This window comes from Balearica regulorum, chromosome 3, assembly GCF_011004875.1.
Source record: "Balearica regulorum gibbericeps isolate bBalReg1 chromosome 3, bBalReg1.pri, whole genome shotgun sequence".
In the NCBI taxonomy this organism is placed as follows: Eukaryota; Metazoa; Chordata; class Aves; order Gruiformes; family Gruidae; genus Balearica; species Balearica regulorum.
In genome coordinates, this window is record NC_046186.1 from 6983938 (window position 1) to 7001236 (window position 17299).

Consider the following 17299-nt stretch of genomic DNA (forward strand, 5'->3'; position numbering starts at 1 on the left):
TTATGACATGGCCTTAATAGCACTAATTAAAGAAGCTTTTCCTCTAAACATGAAGCAGACCTAGAATGGTTTTGCTGCTGCATGTGTAGTGAGGCGAGGACTTCTCCTCCTTAAAGCAGTTACTGCATATCTCACCTTTTATTCTTCTCCTCATGTGTTGAAAAGGGGGTTCTATTTTATGTTCCTGTATACTATAGCTGCTTCCTCCTCTTCTGAGGCTATGGATTTGCTGTGCTGCCACAATGATTTAAGAACCAATGTAACTGTCTGGCAGTAGATCTCAAGTGCTAGTGCTCACGCAATAAGAGAAACACTTGCATGTTTATTCCCTTAATACAGACAATACATGGTGGTAGGCTGGAGAGAATTTAATTAAATTCTGACAAGTTGTCTTAGATGTTGTTGCAATCTCATGTTAAGATCACAGGTTATATAAATATTTAATTACACTGTTAATTGCATTGCTTGCTCTGTTTGCTTCATTTGTGTTCTGTTTGTACCTTGATTTTGAAACAAACAGGCTACAGTTAGTAGTCCCCCTCTTCCAAGGCATACTCATTTAGAAGTCACCCTTCTATGGAGCAGGTTGAAAGAATTTTGTTCTTAAAAACAAGCCTTCTTTAGCTAACCACACAGTCAACTACTTCTACTGGCAGATACAGACAGCAATGCTAGTGTCTGGAGAGCTATTACAACCATGAGACATCAAGATGATCAAGCAATGCTTACATACCCCTTTTTAAAGATAGTAGTTGAAGTGACACATCTCTTCTGTAATTTCACCTACAACAGTATGACTGAGCAATAGTGGTTATAGAGATTAACAAGAGAGGCACTGCTTGGAGCTTTGCCTAAAGGGGATTACAATTGCTACAACAAGAGTGACCATTTCAGCAGCTTCTGGAATGGAAACATCCTCTGAGTATGGCAGTAAACACAGATCTTAAATGTAAGTGGATTAAGTTCATATGAGAAGTCCTGTGTCTGAACAAACACCATTCTTTGCTGTTACCTTAAACTATTTCCTGTAACTTTCACTATGACTCTTAGTAAAACAAGAGTTTTGAAGACCTCCTTCCAGTGGCACCTCTCTGACTAGAAGGACCAAAAACCTGCTCCAGTTCTTAACTGTTGTCAGAGCACAGCTGAAATACTAAGTTTAATACAAATTTAAGATTTTTTTTTTCTTATACTGCAGCAGAGGCTTCCTGGGTGCAACTGACTTAAAGCTTGGGAGGCAGAACTTTAGTTGAATTCCTAGAGCTTAATCTCTCTCTGCAAACTTGATTCTAAGTCAAAAATTAAAAGCATCTTTAAATTACCATCAAGTGATTTTTTTTTTTTCCCCCCAGCTGCCTATGAAGCAGTTACCCCTGTTACAGTATTTCAGAGCATCCCACTAACTCATTTGAACTAAAACCTCTCTCCATTTTTGCAATAATGGAACTTAGTGCCTTATCCTCTTTTTTTGTTCCACACCCCAAAAGCTGTGTAGGTGGCCAGTGCTGTCATGTGTCTGAGCAATGTCTGGCCAACATTAGTGTCCTGATGTCCATGGCATTTTCAGTACTTCTTTGTATTCCTTATTCAGGTTCAGCTGGAGATAAGGCAATATTGGTACCAGGAATAACATTGGGTCCTATGCCATCCACAAGAGAATCCCACTTATCAAAATCTTTCTGAAGACCTAGAAAATGGGGGAAAGAAAACCAAAGATGTAATGAGTTAAGAAATGGGCTTTTTGTAAAGCTATGCTGAAAAACTAAATCAAGTGTGCAAAGTAAGGAGGTATGATGTTTTAAGGAGGAAAAAATGACACGCTAGGTTTTTATGTATCAATCAGAACCAACTCCAATGATAGTCTTCTGAGCCGTTTAGATTACAAAAGTAACTAACACACCTCTAGAAAAAGTCTGACTTGTTTTTTCCACTCAAACTTTTCTGACACATTTACTTTTGATCTTGCTCTAAACAGAATGGTTATATAAAAAGCTTCAGAGGAATTAAGTATTAATTAACTTCATACTTTGATGTAAGCAGATACTTACTCAAATGTTTCTGCAGGAAGGCTAATGAAGCATGATTACTTATATCAATAGCTTCATTTGGATCTATTTCTCCTTTTAATTTGAAAAATCTTCCAATGATTTCTCCGCTCACAAAAGTGAAGTCAGGAAAGCTCTGATGTACTGACCCCCTGCAAATAGAACAATGATCAACAGGCTTATAAGAATGCAGTCGTCTCATTAAAAGATGCCATGAGTTGCCCAGACTTCTTCCAAGACAGTTACACGTCTTATACTGTCTTCTTTAGCAGAAGATAAACCAGGTTAATCTCATGAGCATGCAAGATTAGCAGTAAATTCTGTCCTAACCACAGAAGGGAGGAAGTTTTGTACCTGCTTACTGTAAGTCACTGTAACTGCAACAGCAATAAAGAGAAGGCTTGGCAAAACTTCAAGTTGTCTCTCTGCTCTGAGCTGGATTATACAGCCGTCACTCCCCTGAACGCAGTGACTCCTACTTTCACTAGGTGAGTGCATAACTGCACCCAGAACGCTATTTAAAGTGATGCATGAGGCCCAGAGCAAAACCTGTGCCCCAAGGCAGGAACGCACACCTTGGAGTATCTTAAACTTCAGGTTACTGGCTGCTTTGAGAGAGGTCTCCACTATGGGGGCCATATTCCTGTCTAACATAAACATGCAGTGAAAACCTGGGCCATGAGGAAGCAGGGACTGTCTGTCTTTCTGCAGTTATGTGTAACGGAGCAGCTCCAACAAGAGAGTCAAGATTCATCTTCAACCACAGAAATGATGCAGCCTGGGCACTTACTTGATAGTGATCATTTTCTTGTTTGTGTCATTGGAGCTGAGCTTCTTCATCTTTAAGATATTATCAGCCCACTGGAATTTTTCAGAGTTGATAAAAAGCAGCGGTTGCTGGACGCTGTTTTGGTAAATGTCATCACCTACTGGAAGCATCCACGCATCAAGGGCAATGCCGCACCTGTCAAAAACAACTGGATATGGTCACAAAGCAGAAAGCTTTGTACGGGAGTTTGCAGCATGCTTTGATTTGCAGGAGACAGGGGAAAGAGAAGCTCTATGATACTGAACAGGTTAATGAACCATTTTGTTTCAAAATTATTTCTACTGTGGGGGAAGAGAACTGATCCACTATTGCATTTGTTGGTCTCCACTACCAGGTGCAACTGGGCACAGGAGCTTCTGCAGGGTCCCACAATATCATGCTATAATATGATACAGCTATTCTGTTCCACCACATCCCCACAATTGAAAGAAGCATGACTTGAGAAAACAAGACATGCCAAACAAAACTTTTCTTCAAGAACTAAGTAGTAGTTGGGGGATCTCAGGTAAGGTCCCCTGCTCCAGACCTCTCAAGTGCCAAATGTCTCTTGCCTTGTTTTGCATACTCACCTGAATCTTATTTCTTTGCTGAGACTCTCAATAACTGTAGCACCACCAAAAGAGTGTCCCATCACAGCTATTCTGCTAGTATCAACAGAATCCTGTCAAAAAAATCCAGGTGCTGTAAGAGACTTTCTTTCCCAAACTTTTTTTTTTTTTTTTAAAGGGAATAATTTTTTAGGCAATAGATCCTACTGAAGTAAGAAGAGCATCATTTCAGCTCCATTATTATCTATCCAGCTTGGGATGACCTGAGAATATGTTCATAGATCTACAGTGTGATCTTCAGAATCGTTTACAGGAACCAGTTTAGAAATGGAAGAGGGAAACCAGAAGCATTATTAGGTGTTTAACAAAATCCAGTCACCGCCTTTCACTCACCTTCAGGCTACTCCAGTCGAAGTTTGAATTTAGTACATTCATTACTTCCTCTCCAGAATTGATTTTAAGAATGAGATTGAGAGCTTTGATACACTCCTGCGCTCTTTGCTGCACCTGGGGAGAAAGAGAAGTTGGTGCAGAGCAGTGGAGGGAATTATCAGACAACTGCTAGGCTTGCCAGCCCTTTGGACACAAGACTTAGTCTGGTTTTTTTTTTTCCTCCCAAGTGTCTGATATGGTAAGGACTATTCTGAACTGCAAAATGGAACTGCAAAATGGAACTCTGACAAAGTCTGACCAACATCAAAACTGACTTTTGGAAGTCCAGAGTTGAAGTTCTTGTGTAAATCCTCTGCACACAGAGGAATTTATCCCTATAACATGCACCAAAGACCTTCAACTCCTTCATACTGTCACTACTCGGAGAAGGGGTTGTTGAGATGTGCAAAGGCTTGTTAACTACAAGGAAGGCTGACTCGTGGCTCCTCCTATGCTCACTTTGATGAGCAAATGTCATTACGTCACTTGTCCCTCTGCACAATAGCTTTGAAACTGTCTTTACACTGAATAAACCCAAAATAAGATACAACCAAGAAGCCCTTCCCGTTTTATATACATACACATTCTTGAAAACTGTAGTAAAGCTGTTGCAAACAAAGGTTTCACTGTTTGGTATATCATGTGGTTTTGGTATTTTAGTAAGAGAAAAGCTTGAAAAAGAACCAAAGAACAGTAGCATCGTCAGGAACTGCAGATTGTAGGCAGCCAGCAAGGTATCTGTTCATCACTGAATTTCAAATAAAACTCAATCTCCTGACTTCTCTACTAGTGAAATTTCCAGGCAATGGCTTCTGGAGGTTATTTGCAAGCTCAGGCATTACATATTTAGGCTCATAAGTAGGTGGTTGTATGCACACAGGAAATGACACTTGTACTGCTGTCTGTATGGCCCAGGGAGATAAACACCTCCCTGACTGAGTACAGTAGCTGGATGAAAACACTCCCATATTTTAAAGGTCAATCTATGCTTGGAGAAGCTCATCAGTATGGCCATATCACATCTAGCATAGATTCTGCTTATACTCAGGAAGTCTGCATTGTTCACGTTGCTATAAACCATGTTCAAGTGTGTTGATGATGGCAAAGCAAACATCCCCCTTAGAGCAGCCATGATTCATCTTGCTATCCAACAGTAAACAAAAGCTAAAGCGAGCCTAAGGCCACACAAACATGTGAATTCAGCTTTGTGTCACTTAAAGACCAGGCTGGGCAGCGGAAGTGTGAAGACACAGAAAAGAAACAGAAAGTTGAGCGGAACCAGAGGAGAAACAGCTGACTAAGCTCGACAGTGCAACTTCATGAGAAAGCTCTGTTGAAGAAGTAATTTCTCCTCCGAAGAAAACTGCTGTTCCTATCTTCAGGAACATAATATTTGATGCAGCGGACTGCAGACATGGCCAAAGGGAAAGAGTCTGCTAGTTAGTCCTAAACACACCACTCCTGCCTCACTTCCTAGAGCACAGACCTAGGAGGAGTACCTGCTTGTGGCGCAAACAACGCTCCTCCTCTCCCGTTTTTAGTTTCCTATAGTAGATCCACTCCTTCTCCATGTTTGATGTAGACTCCTCCTGTGGTTCAGAAATGGACTTTTTTTTACAATAATACGTTGCTGAAGCAGATTCATCTCTGTAATATCAACAAAAGGTTATTTCTGGGGATGTGTTCCGTTTGGTTTGAGAGGAAGTCAGCAGAAGTTTCAGATTTCACTTATCTCAAGAGATTCAGCTACCAACCAGTGCTGCTGCAGTCAACTGAGTGTAGACAGACTTTCTAAATAATGCAATAACCCCACCAAAATTCCCATCTCTTTTATATTCTCCAGGTTCTAACAAGAAGAGAGAGAAAAATAGCAAGCCTGAAGAATGACAAACAATATCTACTCTGGGACTTTTCATTCAAGGGCTTATCTAAGCAAATTCCCTTTACTCAGATAAGAGTTGAGGTAGAGAAATGGGGGTGTGGGCAGGGCTGAAGAAGATATGTTAGTTTTTCTTAAATCTAACATAAGTTAGTTCTTCTTTAGAATAAATAACATTCTTCTAACGTAAGTTCTTCTTTAGAATAAATAACATTCTATTCAATGTGAGAAAGTTTCTTTCTATCAGAACTCAAAAACATGCAGTATACACACCTGTGCTCCACAGCAGCCACTATAAAGCCCTGGGAAGCCATCTCTATGCAAATAGCAGAATAGATCGTCCTGCAATCAAAACCACACTCTGGTGATACACATGAATACATAATTATTTCAATTATACTGCTCTTTAAACATTGACCACACTACATATGTGCTAGCCCCCATTCTTCTGTTTGAATTTGCTAAGCAGTAGAGCAGGCTAGCAAATATACGTCAGTCATCAAAGCCTGTTCACAAAATCTCGTTACTGTTTTACTATCTTATTCAGAAGGAAAAATGCTAATGATTTTTAAAAAGTAGCACATAGATACTTTCCATCTTCAAAGACCTGTCCAAAAATCAACTAGCTAATCTTCACAACATACATATTGATCAGTAAATACCTTCACCCCTAAAATACAAAGAGGAAACAGAAATAAATGTCAACCCTGCTTTTATTTACTGCTGTTGATTTCAGTGGAGGCATACTGATACACAGCAGCCTGTTCTTCAAAACTGTTTCAACTACTGAAAATCTGTTCAGAACCATCCTTGGAGACTGCTGTCTCCAAAGACAATAAAAATAGTTGGTCAACAAACTGCAGAATTACCGAAAAGCTCCAAGTCCGTGGGAAAAAATGAGGAGTGGGTATTTCTCTCCTGGCTTAAAAGCAGCATTTGACTTCGCAGGACACGTCACTGAACCTAGATAAAAATCAAAGTGTATGTCATTATTACTGAAATAAGAGAAAGCATTTGTTCCTGTGGGAGAGATCCCAAGAATCTGGTGACCACTGGTATCAAAGCGGTCATCTGAAGGTAAGGTACCAAATCTCATCCTTGAAATACAGAAGACAAACGTGGATCTGATTCTGAGAATACTTTCTACTTGGCAGAAGATACTTTCCTTCTTGTCCTCTCATCCACAGCCTAGCACTAGGCCTACATATCTCTTAAACCCTACGAGAACAGATTTTCAAGAACAGTCAAGCATCCACGTCTCCTTGGTATTCAGACCTTAGTATCTCTGACCTTTTTACATTTGCACATTTCCCTGTGGGATGTAAATCCCAACACATAGGTGCAGCTTACCCAAGCTCTTCCTAGAGCAAACTGCCCAGACACTCCTATTCACAGCAGCCAGGGACTGTGGGTCTGTCTGAGAAATGGGTCATGTTCCGCATTAAGCCTTGCTACACAAACCCATCCCAAACAAACATACTTCTGTGGGAAAAATTATCTTTTTAGTCCTGCAGCAATAAAACACTGCTCACGGAGCAGTGAGGCAATGACCTGCATACAGAGCTCATACCCTTGCAACCAGTCAAAGAATAAAACCAAATCCAGTCTTACCAACATAGTACTGGAAAAGCCTTTCTCCTACAACACGGTACATATTAAGGAAGTCAGAGAGTCCCTGATAGTACTCTTTATCTGGAATCCATGGTGCCTCTTCGTTATCTGTGGCAACGCACGATGGATAATACAGGCGCAAGAAGCTTCCCTGGGATTAGGAGGGGGAAAAAAAAAAAAAGGAAGATTGATATTTATTTATATATTGCAGAGAAAGAGGAAGATAAAAACATTTATGTCAAGGACTTCAGATGCAAGAACGACAGCTCAAGAGAATTAAAAGACCCTTACAAGAAAATTATTATCTTATACAGGCTTTGATGCCAACCCTACATCACTATCTTTTTATCCCTGCAATGAATTTAAAGTAGCATGACTGTTCGCATCCAGGTAGAGATACACATCACCGTCTCTAGGTTAGCTTATGGCTGATTCACAATGCTCCGTTTAATTAACTTAATCATTACAAACACTCGATCTGCTCCATTTCTGCATCTTGCTGGATCTTTCATTCTATCTTCCTCACTATGCCTCCCTTCAGGGAATGGCACAATGATGCAGTTTGATCAGTTTAACGGGGGTGACTGTGTCTGCTTCACCCTTCCAGCTGAGACTTGTCATTGCTTTCCTTGCACCAGTGAGTCTCCTGGAGCTGTTACTGACCCAATTCAGCCTGCTAAACTGGGGGAAAAAAAGGACCCTCCCAGAAATATATTTTTCCACTAGAGAAATTTTAACCTGAGACCAGTTTCTGGAAGTCCAGCAGAGGAGATGCAGGTAGAGTCAGGGTCTCAACGTGGCTGTAGTGTTCCTGGCTAACCTGAGGCTGTCAGTAAAGCTCTTGGACAGCTGCACAGCAAAGGAGTGCAATGTATTCCTCCTCCTCCTCCTCAAGATGTTCGCAAGTCTGTAGTGGTCTATCTTTCTAAACACAATTTTGTTTACCTATGTTTTATCTGTCTCCATTTCTTACCACTGGTTTGAATCTTCTTTTACTGTCTGCACTCCAGGTCTTCCAGGAAACCACCCAAGCTTTCCACGCTAACACGGACCCTCTATACCCCCTTGCCAGTACTCTCCCTACGCAGACAGCGGCAGTGTACCAACGGAACACCTTAAAGCAGACCTCCTGGCAGACAAACTGCGTATAACTTGCATTCTTACTTCCTGCTTTGCAAGGGAATTTGCAACACACTATTCAAATTCACTGGCTTGCTCCAACTGTACTTTTGTTTTAACAAGTTAAGTCTAGGGCCAAAAATAACGTGAGCTTTGGAATAAAGTCTGGTTTCTTGAACATGAATTTTTCAGTTTCATACACAGTGTGGACCAAGAGCTTGTTTAAGGAAGCTTGTTTCTATTTACTTATCAAACTTAAATCAACCTTTGATACAAAGCCCATTAAGGAAGAAATCATCAAACCTTCATCCATACTGGTAATGATATTAACTTGATCTCAGAATAGTCCCAGTGAACTTTCCCAGCTAACTACTTACCAGAAAGGGAAAGAGGTTCATTATCTATGCCTGGGAGAACTGTAATTATACGGATTGTTTATCTAAGAAAAACACATGGCCTGATTGCAAAGAGAAACTAATCGCTTCTTTGTGCTAATGCAAAGTGAGCCCAGTAAAGGAAAACATATGAATAACCACTACAAACTGATCACAGGTTCCACTATACCTGGCTAGTCTGAGGAGTAAAACCACAGTACAAATGCAGGCATATTCTCACAGGAAAATTAAAAAGCAAGAGGATTTGAAAGGGAAAATCATAAGGGAGCCCATTAGCTTGCTTTTTACTTATCATGGCTTCTCGCTGTACTAACCACTTGCAGAATTGACATCCTCTTCTTTTTTCAGACAGATAAAATTTCGAGAAGACATCTCATGCTTTACCCTGCAGCTGAAACGCTACCTCGCCTCATCACCCAACCCTGCCAAATCCCACTGAGATCTTTGTGACGAAAAAAGCTACAGTCACAGGGACTGCGTGTGGTCTCCCCAGGAGCCCAAGGCAGAAGGGAGTGGTGGGGTGGACGGAAGAACTCTGTGGGTCCCAGGAGGACATAGTTTCTCTGCAGTATCTTGCGTAGGGGAGTCAGGAAGGCAAGGATATTAGGAGGAGGCAGGAAGTAACCATGGGGAAGAGTTGCAGGTTACATGCATCTGGTAAATTGAACCAGTTCCTGGAGACATCCAATATTTCCTGAACTGTGCCCAGTACACATCCTACATTGGGATGGAAAGGATAGAAAGGTCAGCTCTGAGAATCAGCTGTGGAGCATCCCTGCACGCAGACAAGACCTTCTGTTTGATTCATCCATAAAACTGCAGCAAGTTGTTTTACTAACATTGTGGCTTAAATCTGAAGGAGGAAGAACTGAGGGCTTTACCTCAACTGCATTTTCTGTCATGAGGTCTGTACATCCAACTGAGTGCGGTCCCTTTCCTTTCGGGATCCTGTAAAACTTCTCGGTGCTGTTGCTCCCCATTTCCATTGGTGCCCTCACCGACAAACCTGGGGAAAAAAACCAAAGCAAATCAAGAGACTGCCATGGCCCGTGTGGGCAGATCACCTACCCTGAAAAAAAGTCAGCATGTTGCAGGTCCAGGAGTAGTAAATTCAAGGCTGAGTTGATACAAGAATCTAGTTATGAGAATCAGAGACCTGAAATCCCGAGTCACCAACCTGACCTGCTCTGTTGGGGAATTTCCTTGGAGCGCTGTCCTGAATCCCAAGGATCAGACAACACCGTGCGCTAAACAGAAAGGCAGGGAGAAAACATTTGGCTGGGGACGCCGTGGTGGCACTTGGGAGGTCGAGGTGCTGCGGAGCAGAGCGGCAGCAGTCTCGCTCCTTGGGCACAGAGGGAAGCGCAAGCCCAAAAGCGGCGAGTTTCGACGTGAAGGCAGTTCCGTTCCCACCGGGCTACGACCCAGAGCTGCTCCTCCTCGTACGAACGGCAGAGAGGGAAGTTTTCACAGCTCCTCGCTAAACAAAACCATTCTACGCATCTGGGGGAAGAGGGCTGTCACAGAGAAAACCAACGCTGTAGCCATGTTCCCGAGAGGCACGAAGAGGCCTGAGGAGCACAGGAAGGGCTGCCCGTGCAGGAGAGGTTGCTGGGAAGGTCCCACCGCCCCGGCCCGTACCTGGGGTGACACCTCCGCGCCAGGCCCGCCCTGGGGACGAGCCGAGCGCAGGGGCCGACAGCCGCATCCCTGACTAGGCGGCAGGCGTGAGCGGCATCCCGCGCCCCTGGCTCCGGCACCCGGGGTGGGTTCTACCTCCCACGTCTTCCTCTCCCGGCAGCGGCCCCGGCACAACGCGGAGCAGACCCGGGGCCATCCTAACACCGCAAGAGAAGCTCGTCGGGTCCGTTCCTCCCGCAGCCGCCCAGCCAGGCCCGGGAGCCTCCGGGGGAGAGTGGGGTGGGGGGGGGAAGGGAGCCACACGGCGCCGGGCCGGGACTCCCTCGCCAGGGAAGCGGGGGGGCGGAGCGCGGCCGCTCCTCCCCGGAAAGGGCCGTCGCTGCCGGCGTGGCGGAGGTGCGTGTGGCCCCAAGATGGTGCGGAAGCTGAAGTACCACGAGCAGAAGCTGCTGCGGCGGCTGGAGCTGGTGAGCTGGGAGGCGGCGACGGGGAGCTTGGCCGAGGTGAAGGCGCTGCGGCGTTACCGGCTGGGTCGGCGGGAGGATTACGTGCAGTACAAGGCGCTGGCCCGCACCGTCCGCACCTTAGCCCGCCGCCTCCGTGACCTGGGACCGGCCAGCGCCGCCTTCCGCGCCCGCTGCGCCGCCGCGCTGCTGGAGAAGCTGTACGGGCTGGGGGTGGTGAACTGCCGGCGGTCGCTGGCCGTTTGCGAGAGCCTCTCGGCCGCCGCCTTCTGCCGCCGGCGCCTGCCCTGCCTCCTGGTGAAGCTGCGGATGGCCCAGAACCTGCGCCACGCCGTCACCTTCGTGGAGCAGGGACACGTCCGTGTGGGGCCTGAGGTGGTGACCGACCCCGCTCTGCTCGTCCCCCGCGCCGTGGAGGACTTCATCACCTGGGTGGACGCCTCTCGCCTCAGACAGAAGGTGCTCGACTACAACCAGGAGCGCGATGACTTTGACCTGGCCGCCTAGAGATGCGCCACCTGCCCTGCCTCTGCTGCCCACGCTCTTCTGCTCTGCCCCTCGGGACGGACAAACCACGGCTGTGCCACCATCGGGTATTTCCCTCTACCCTAAAACACCCCTGAAAGGGGAGCAGGGAGGAAACGTACTCACTTCTAGTAAAGTATGGCTCTGCTCCTCGTTCCCCTTCACAGCTAACGGCTCCGTTCATCCGCGTGGAGAAACGTCCCTTCCGCACGCATCGCCCCGAGAAAACATCCGATAACGTGGCCTCATCACACTTACATCCCGTAAAGCGAAAGTGCTTCAAAAGCTGTCTGCCAGATCGCAGGAGAGGATGCGATCGGGTGTAAGTGCTTGGCTGCCACTAATAGCTGCTGGGAGGGGTTTTAAGCCTGGCCGAGCAGCTGGTTTAGGACTGAGTTTGGCAGCTTTGCTAAGAGGTTGCTCTGCCAGTTCCTCCTTCAGCTGATGAGCGTGCAGTATCTGGAGGAGCTGCTTCTGGAAGGGTTTTCTCTTGATACTGAGGAACACGTATATGGGGGAAATGCAGGGCTTGTTTGGGTAAACAAGGAGGCCAAGTACTGCATTTCTGGAACTGTAAAAGTTTCGGCCAAAAACGGAATTAAAAAAAAAAGGGCAGGGAAAAAAAAAGCCAACTTTTATTTTCATGTGAAGTTGTAAAGGGAAGTTTGATACTCTGAGTTCAGTATCTTTACTGTTGGGGTTCCAGCTGACAACTGGGCATCATCTACGGAGCGGGATCCAACCAGGGAGGCATTGGAGCAAAAGCTGTCCTAACCGTAACTGCGAATCTGGGGGGAACTTTTGCATTTAGCATGTAATCCAAACAAAAATTGGTACCTGAGGGGAGCCTCTGGGGCTGTTGCGAACTTTATTGCCCTTTGAAGTAAAGAGCAGAAAAGCAAAAATAAACCAGTTGTTTTAAGTTGCTGAAGAACTGTGTGTGCTATTTTATGAGGTAGTTTCTCTGAGAGTTTCTTCTGATTTTAAATATTCCAGTAAGCCCTGTTTATCATCTTGCAAAACTTTCTTTTATGTAACTTCTTTTATGTAACTCTTTTATGTAACTTTTTTTTTTTTTGATAGCTACAAGCCTATTACTGAGTTCTAAAGTGGTTTTTTTTTTTAACTAGAAATACTTTCTTCCCCTTACCCAGGGCTAGGAAAGGATTTGGCAGTAGGTTTAGGAGCGGAGCTGTGACTGCCCATCCCAAGTCCGAAGGGCTGGAGTTCAGCTGCAGCCACCACTCAGGGTCTTGACGCTTTACTGTAGCTTTTCTGAACAGGAAAGGTGTTTAGGTGAGGTGTGTTTTGGGGGTATCAAATGACCAGAAACTGTCATCAAAATATTATGGCTGGTTTTTAGAAAGCAAGCTAAATGTTAAAATTCCTTCTAATCTCATAAGCCAAATGTATTAAGCAGAGCATTAACTTCTAAAGCAATAATATATATTAAGGCACAGAAGAGGGAAACCCCTTTGCTTATCCTCTGAACTACTCCTCTTTTATACTTGAATTTATTTTGGTAAAACATCCCTTGTAACACCTCAACAACTTTTTTCTCAGGGCATGCATCTTGCTTATGGTTAAGAAATACAAACTGAAAAGACGTTTTGCACCTGAAGCGTGACTTTTCTTAAACACCTTTCCAGCTTTCGTCTAAAACAATGTCATCATTTCTGGGGAAATTTAGAAGGTGCCTAATTCAGGTGCAGGTAAAAATGGTGCGTTTGGCCTGCTTTACTCTTTTGGGGGGATTTAAATAACAGCACAGTGACATACCCTGTGCAGAGCATTCTACTGCTCAGATTCTAAACTGCTGCTCTGCCTGGTTTGTCCAGCCCTTGAAGGAACAGCAGAAAAGGAGATCTCAAACCTCCAGCCTGTTAGCCTCTGTAGTTTACATCATCAGCCTGTTCTTTTTGTCCTAAACCAACTTTTCATCATTCATCTGTGCACCTCCAGCATCTTGTAGCAGAAGGGAAACAACTCAAAACCCTGTAGGCTGTTAAATTAAGCGGTGGGAATTGATTTCCTTACAGATACTGTGGGATAACAGCATCCATCACCCTCAGTCTCCTCCTGTGGTGTTGGAAATCAAATTCTTACGTTCTTAAGAAATGCATCAGGCTGTGTGTTTATATGTCTTACGTGTCTTAAGTCTGTGGCCCCGCTGGTTTTGCAGTGGCTGAGACCTGAGATGAGTGTCCTGCTCCTAACTTTGTAATGGCCGGAGTCCACGCACGCCTTGGAGGAGAGCTGGGTCCACTTCAAGTGCGATAAACAGAGTGTCGTCTCCGTCTCAAAATGGAAGTTACATCGAACAGCAGCACGCCCACGTTCGTGCTCACGAATGCAATCAGGCAGATGATGGCTCCCTCATGTTTAATGGTCATTTTGCCTTTGGTTCATGGGTTTGAGCCTGTTTGCCAGAGCCGACGTGCTGCGGCTGCTGCTGGGTGGTTCCCGCAGCGGCCCCGGAGCCGGGGATTGAAAGGGCGCAGGAAGCAGCTCAAACAGCCTTTCCTGGCACTTGGATAAACACGGAGGCTTTTTTTAAATTCCCAGGCTAGATCTAACGTCGGTATAAATCGGCACTGGCTTCCGTGGGTCCGTGTGAGCTGGCACAAGGAGGCAATCCGGCATTACGCTTTTTTGGGCCAGATCCTTCAAACTCTCCGGTGCTCCAGGGGCTCGCAGCGGGACAGCTTATGCACATGAGAGCATCAGGACGTGGTCGTGGGTGTCACTGTGCTTCTTCCCAGCGCTTTCCAAAGTGGGTTTGCTGTTCCTTAGGCGGCTCAGCATCTCCATGAAGCTTGTGGGAAGTTACTGGTGGAGGAGGACAGAGAATGGTGGTGCTGGTGTCGGGGTGAGCTGTCCCCGTGCCTGACAAAACCTGATTTCTGTCTCCAAACCAGCAGCTGGGGGCTGGAGAGGTGCCAGCTTCTCCAGCAAGGGAGGAAGGGGCTGCAGGGGCCTGGGCAGTGCAAGAGCGGTCGGAGCAAACAGCAGGCAGTTCCCACGCAGGAGCTCTCGCTTGGGTAGTGGGCCGCGGTAAGGGAAGTTTTACCAGGGCCTACAGGTTTAGTTTTGGGTTTTTTTCCTCTTTTTTTTTTTTTTTTTTTTTTTTTCCCCTGACCTTGACTTGTTCTTTATTTGAAGGCTGCCAAAGTGGGGGAGCTGTGCTTGGGGAATGCGGGGGAGCTGAAGGAAAGAGTCCTTCACGCTGACGCCTTTTGTGTTGCAGGGTGTAAATGGCTGAGGCTGTCACTGAAATGCAAATGTGTATTTTTCTGCTGATCTGAGCCACTTCTTTTTTTTTTTTTTTTTTTCTCTCTTGTCCGAGTAAACAAGCATACTGCACGTTTTAAAGGCTGCTTCTATCCAACATCTTGGTGTGGCTTAGTGCAGAGGTGATGCTGACCTCAGTGATTTGGTGATAGCACATCACCACGAGCACAGACGGCACGTGAGGCTGGGGAAGGACAGTACATCGCCCTTCTCAAGATGGGAAATGGAGACTGAAAGAGGCAAAGGTGGAGCTGGGTGACTCCTAGCCTTTTGGGTGATGCTTCTGCATCCTGGGTTAGTCCAGGGCCTCCCAACCAGGTCTCAGGGCATTTCCACGTGCTCATCTCAGTAGCACTCCCCAGTGAGACGTTCCCCAGCAGATGGAGGTGTCACTGTCCCCTTCCTGAGCTCCACGTACGCTGTTTTAAGTACATCACCTGCCTGATCTGGCACTGGATGTTAAACCAAAGAGCCATTTCTCATCACTGGGGCATGGGATGGCCTCTTAGTCCCTACCCCATATACCAAAACATTTCAATATTTAGTGAGTCCAAAGGAAAAGGCACCCCTAAGTGTTATGACAGCATTTACCTGAGAGCACCAGTTCTGGTCCCTGCTTTTAAATGCCCCTTTTTAGGGACTGAAGCAACTTTTCTCACCCTTTGCTTGCTGGTTTGGGCTTGAAACAGGATCTGGAAAACCTGTCTGCTGTTTGGTCAGGACGTGGGGACCAGCATCCTGACCTTGAGTAGAAGCAGCAGGCAGCAGCTTTGGAGTCAGCAGGAGGAGGCACTTGGGTTCAGTCTTCCCATAAACCGTGGAGCTTCTGGATCCAAGGGCTAAATCCAAGTGTACCTCCCCCAGTGGGAACGTCCCCTCTCACTTCTCTGCAAGCACGACTCCACTGCAGAAAAGTCCCACCTCCTCTAATATTAGCTAATTTCAAAGAAATAAAGTGTTTCACTTCTAGCAGGTAGAGAAAAATGGGAGGCCAACCGCTAATGACAGCCAGAGGTGGAGATTTGAGCATCTCCAGTTTCCTCCTAGAGCTGCCCGCTAGAGGATCCCGTGTGTCCCCAGCAGTAAGTCACAACAGCTTCTTGGCTGCTGTAAATCATGTCAGCAGGGTTGATACATGCAAGTGCAGACGCCGTTACTGCCCTTGGTTCCTACCCCGAAGAGCCACCACCTGCTGCTCTGGGAGAGGCTCCGATGGTTGTCACGGGGTAAAGTACAGGCAGGCTCTCCCGGCGGGTTCATCTGACTGACATTACAGCCTACCACCTTGTCACCTTAAATCTGAGCTCATTGGGCTTAAAACACAACTGGGAAGCCACGTCCTAAACCCACCATCTCTTTCCCCACCAGCTCTAACCGCAGCCAGGGTGCAGGGTCCCACGCAGGTGTCCATGTGGCAGATGCCAGCTTCAGGGGAGATGAATACCGTGCTGGCAGAGCACCCAAACCCTCCTGCTCTGTGTCCCCCTCAGCCTCTCAGAAGAATTTAGATTGCGAAGGACCGCTGGAGATCACCCAGTCCAAAGCCCTGCTCAAAGCAGGGCACGCGTCGGGCTGCCTCAGTTTTGCATGTCTCAGTGCTGGGCGCCTGAACCAGAGTTTAATTACCCTCCCTGCGAATATTTTTTTTCCCCTTCCATGTACTCAGAGTTTCCCCTGCCACAGCCCGGGACTGCTACTTCCCAACCCCACGCTGGGCACCTCCGTGTCAGGAGGGGGTTACTTTTCCCCACGGGAAAACTCGATTCACCTTTTCCCTGAACGCTGGCCATGCATGCAGTGGAAAAGGGGCATGTCCACCTTATCTGGAACGAATCCCACTCCCTTGCAGGGACATGCAGGGATTTAGGGCCAGATAAGGGGCTGGGAGGGAGGAAGCGGAGAAGCACAAGCCCTTGAGGATTGGGGACAGGCTCCGGGAAGAGCAGGCTGAAGCCAGGGAGCTGGAGCACCGGCAAGCGACACGAGGGGCTGTGCAGAAACTACCCAGCTCCTTAAAATCCCCCTCACGCCACCGTCGCTCTTCCCCGTGCTCTCCCCAGACCCTTTTGCTTCCCTTCAGCAGCGCCCGGCGCTCCACGTACCTGGTGTGCGGTGTCCCGGCCGCCCTTCGCTCCCGTCCCGCTGGCCAGAGGAGCGGGATGGACCCTTCGGCCGCCCACGGCCCTCCGGAGCCAGGCGAGAGGCGGCTGCTCTCGCAGGAGGACGTCTCTCCAGCAGGCAGAGCGACTGCCGGGCTCTCCCCGAAGGGGAGGGACCAAACTTTGCCTTAGTTTTCAGATGAGACAATCTTTCTGGGAGAGATCTTCCCCGGGCCTGGAAAACAAGTTTCTGGCATGGAGCCATCCCAAAAAACCACCGCACGCCCCAAAGGACCCTGCGGCTGCTATAGATACCGGGCTGTGCCTTGGTATGGCAGGGATGGGTTTAGATACGGGTTTGTTTACACTGGGCTGTGAATTTCTGGCTTTCCTCGCAGCGCTGCCGAGCGTGGCGGCGTAG

At 46.7% G+C, this 17299-nt stretch overlaps 2 protein-coding genes across 3 annotated transcripts; one reads left to right on the plus strand and one right to left on the minus strand.

The window, feature by feature from the left end:
* Positions 1-302: 302 nt before the first annotated feature.
* On the minus strand, positions 303-17158 carry PLA2G7 (phospholipase A2 group VII). Of its 2 annotated transcripts, none has more exons than XM_075750467.1 (11): positions 16882-17158; positions 9740-9864; positions 7345-7495; positions 6603-6696; positions 6007-6075; positions 5354-5501; positions 3816-3929; positions 3444-3535; positions 2836-3009; positions 2049-2197; positions 303-1687 (listed from the first exon to the last, which is right to left on the minus strand). In XM_075750467.1, exons 1-11 carry the CDS (start codon positions 17141-17143, stop codon positions 1584-1586), a joined length of 1482 nt encoding a protein of 493 aa, XP_075606582.1. In that variant the 5' UTR covers positions 17144-17158; the 3' UTR covers positions 303-1583. The 2 variants fall into 2 exon arrangements, with proteins under 2 accessions (XP_075606582.1, XP_010304715.2); XM_010306413.2 differs by lacking the exon at positions 16882-17158 and adding an exon at positions 10500-10639.
* Positions 10880-12422, plus strand: IMP3 (IMP U3 small nucleolar ribonucleoprotein 3). Its single transcript, XM_075750473.1, has one exon. The coding sequence runs from the start codon at positions 10913-10915 to the stop codon at positions 11468-11470; it is 558 nt and encodes a 185-aa protein (XP_075606588.1). The 5' UTR covers positions 10880-10912; the 3' UTR covers positions 11471-12422.
* Positions 17159-17299: the final 141 nt, after the last annotated feature.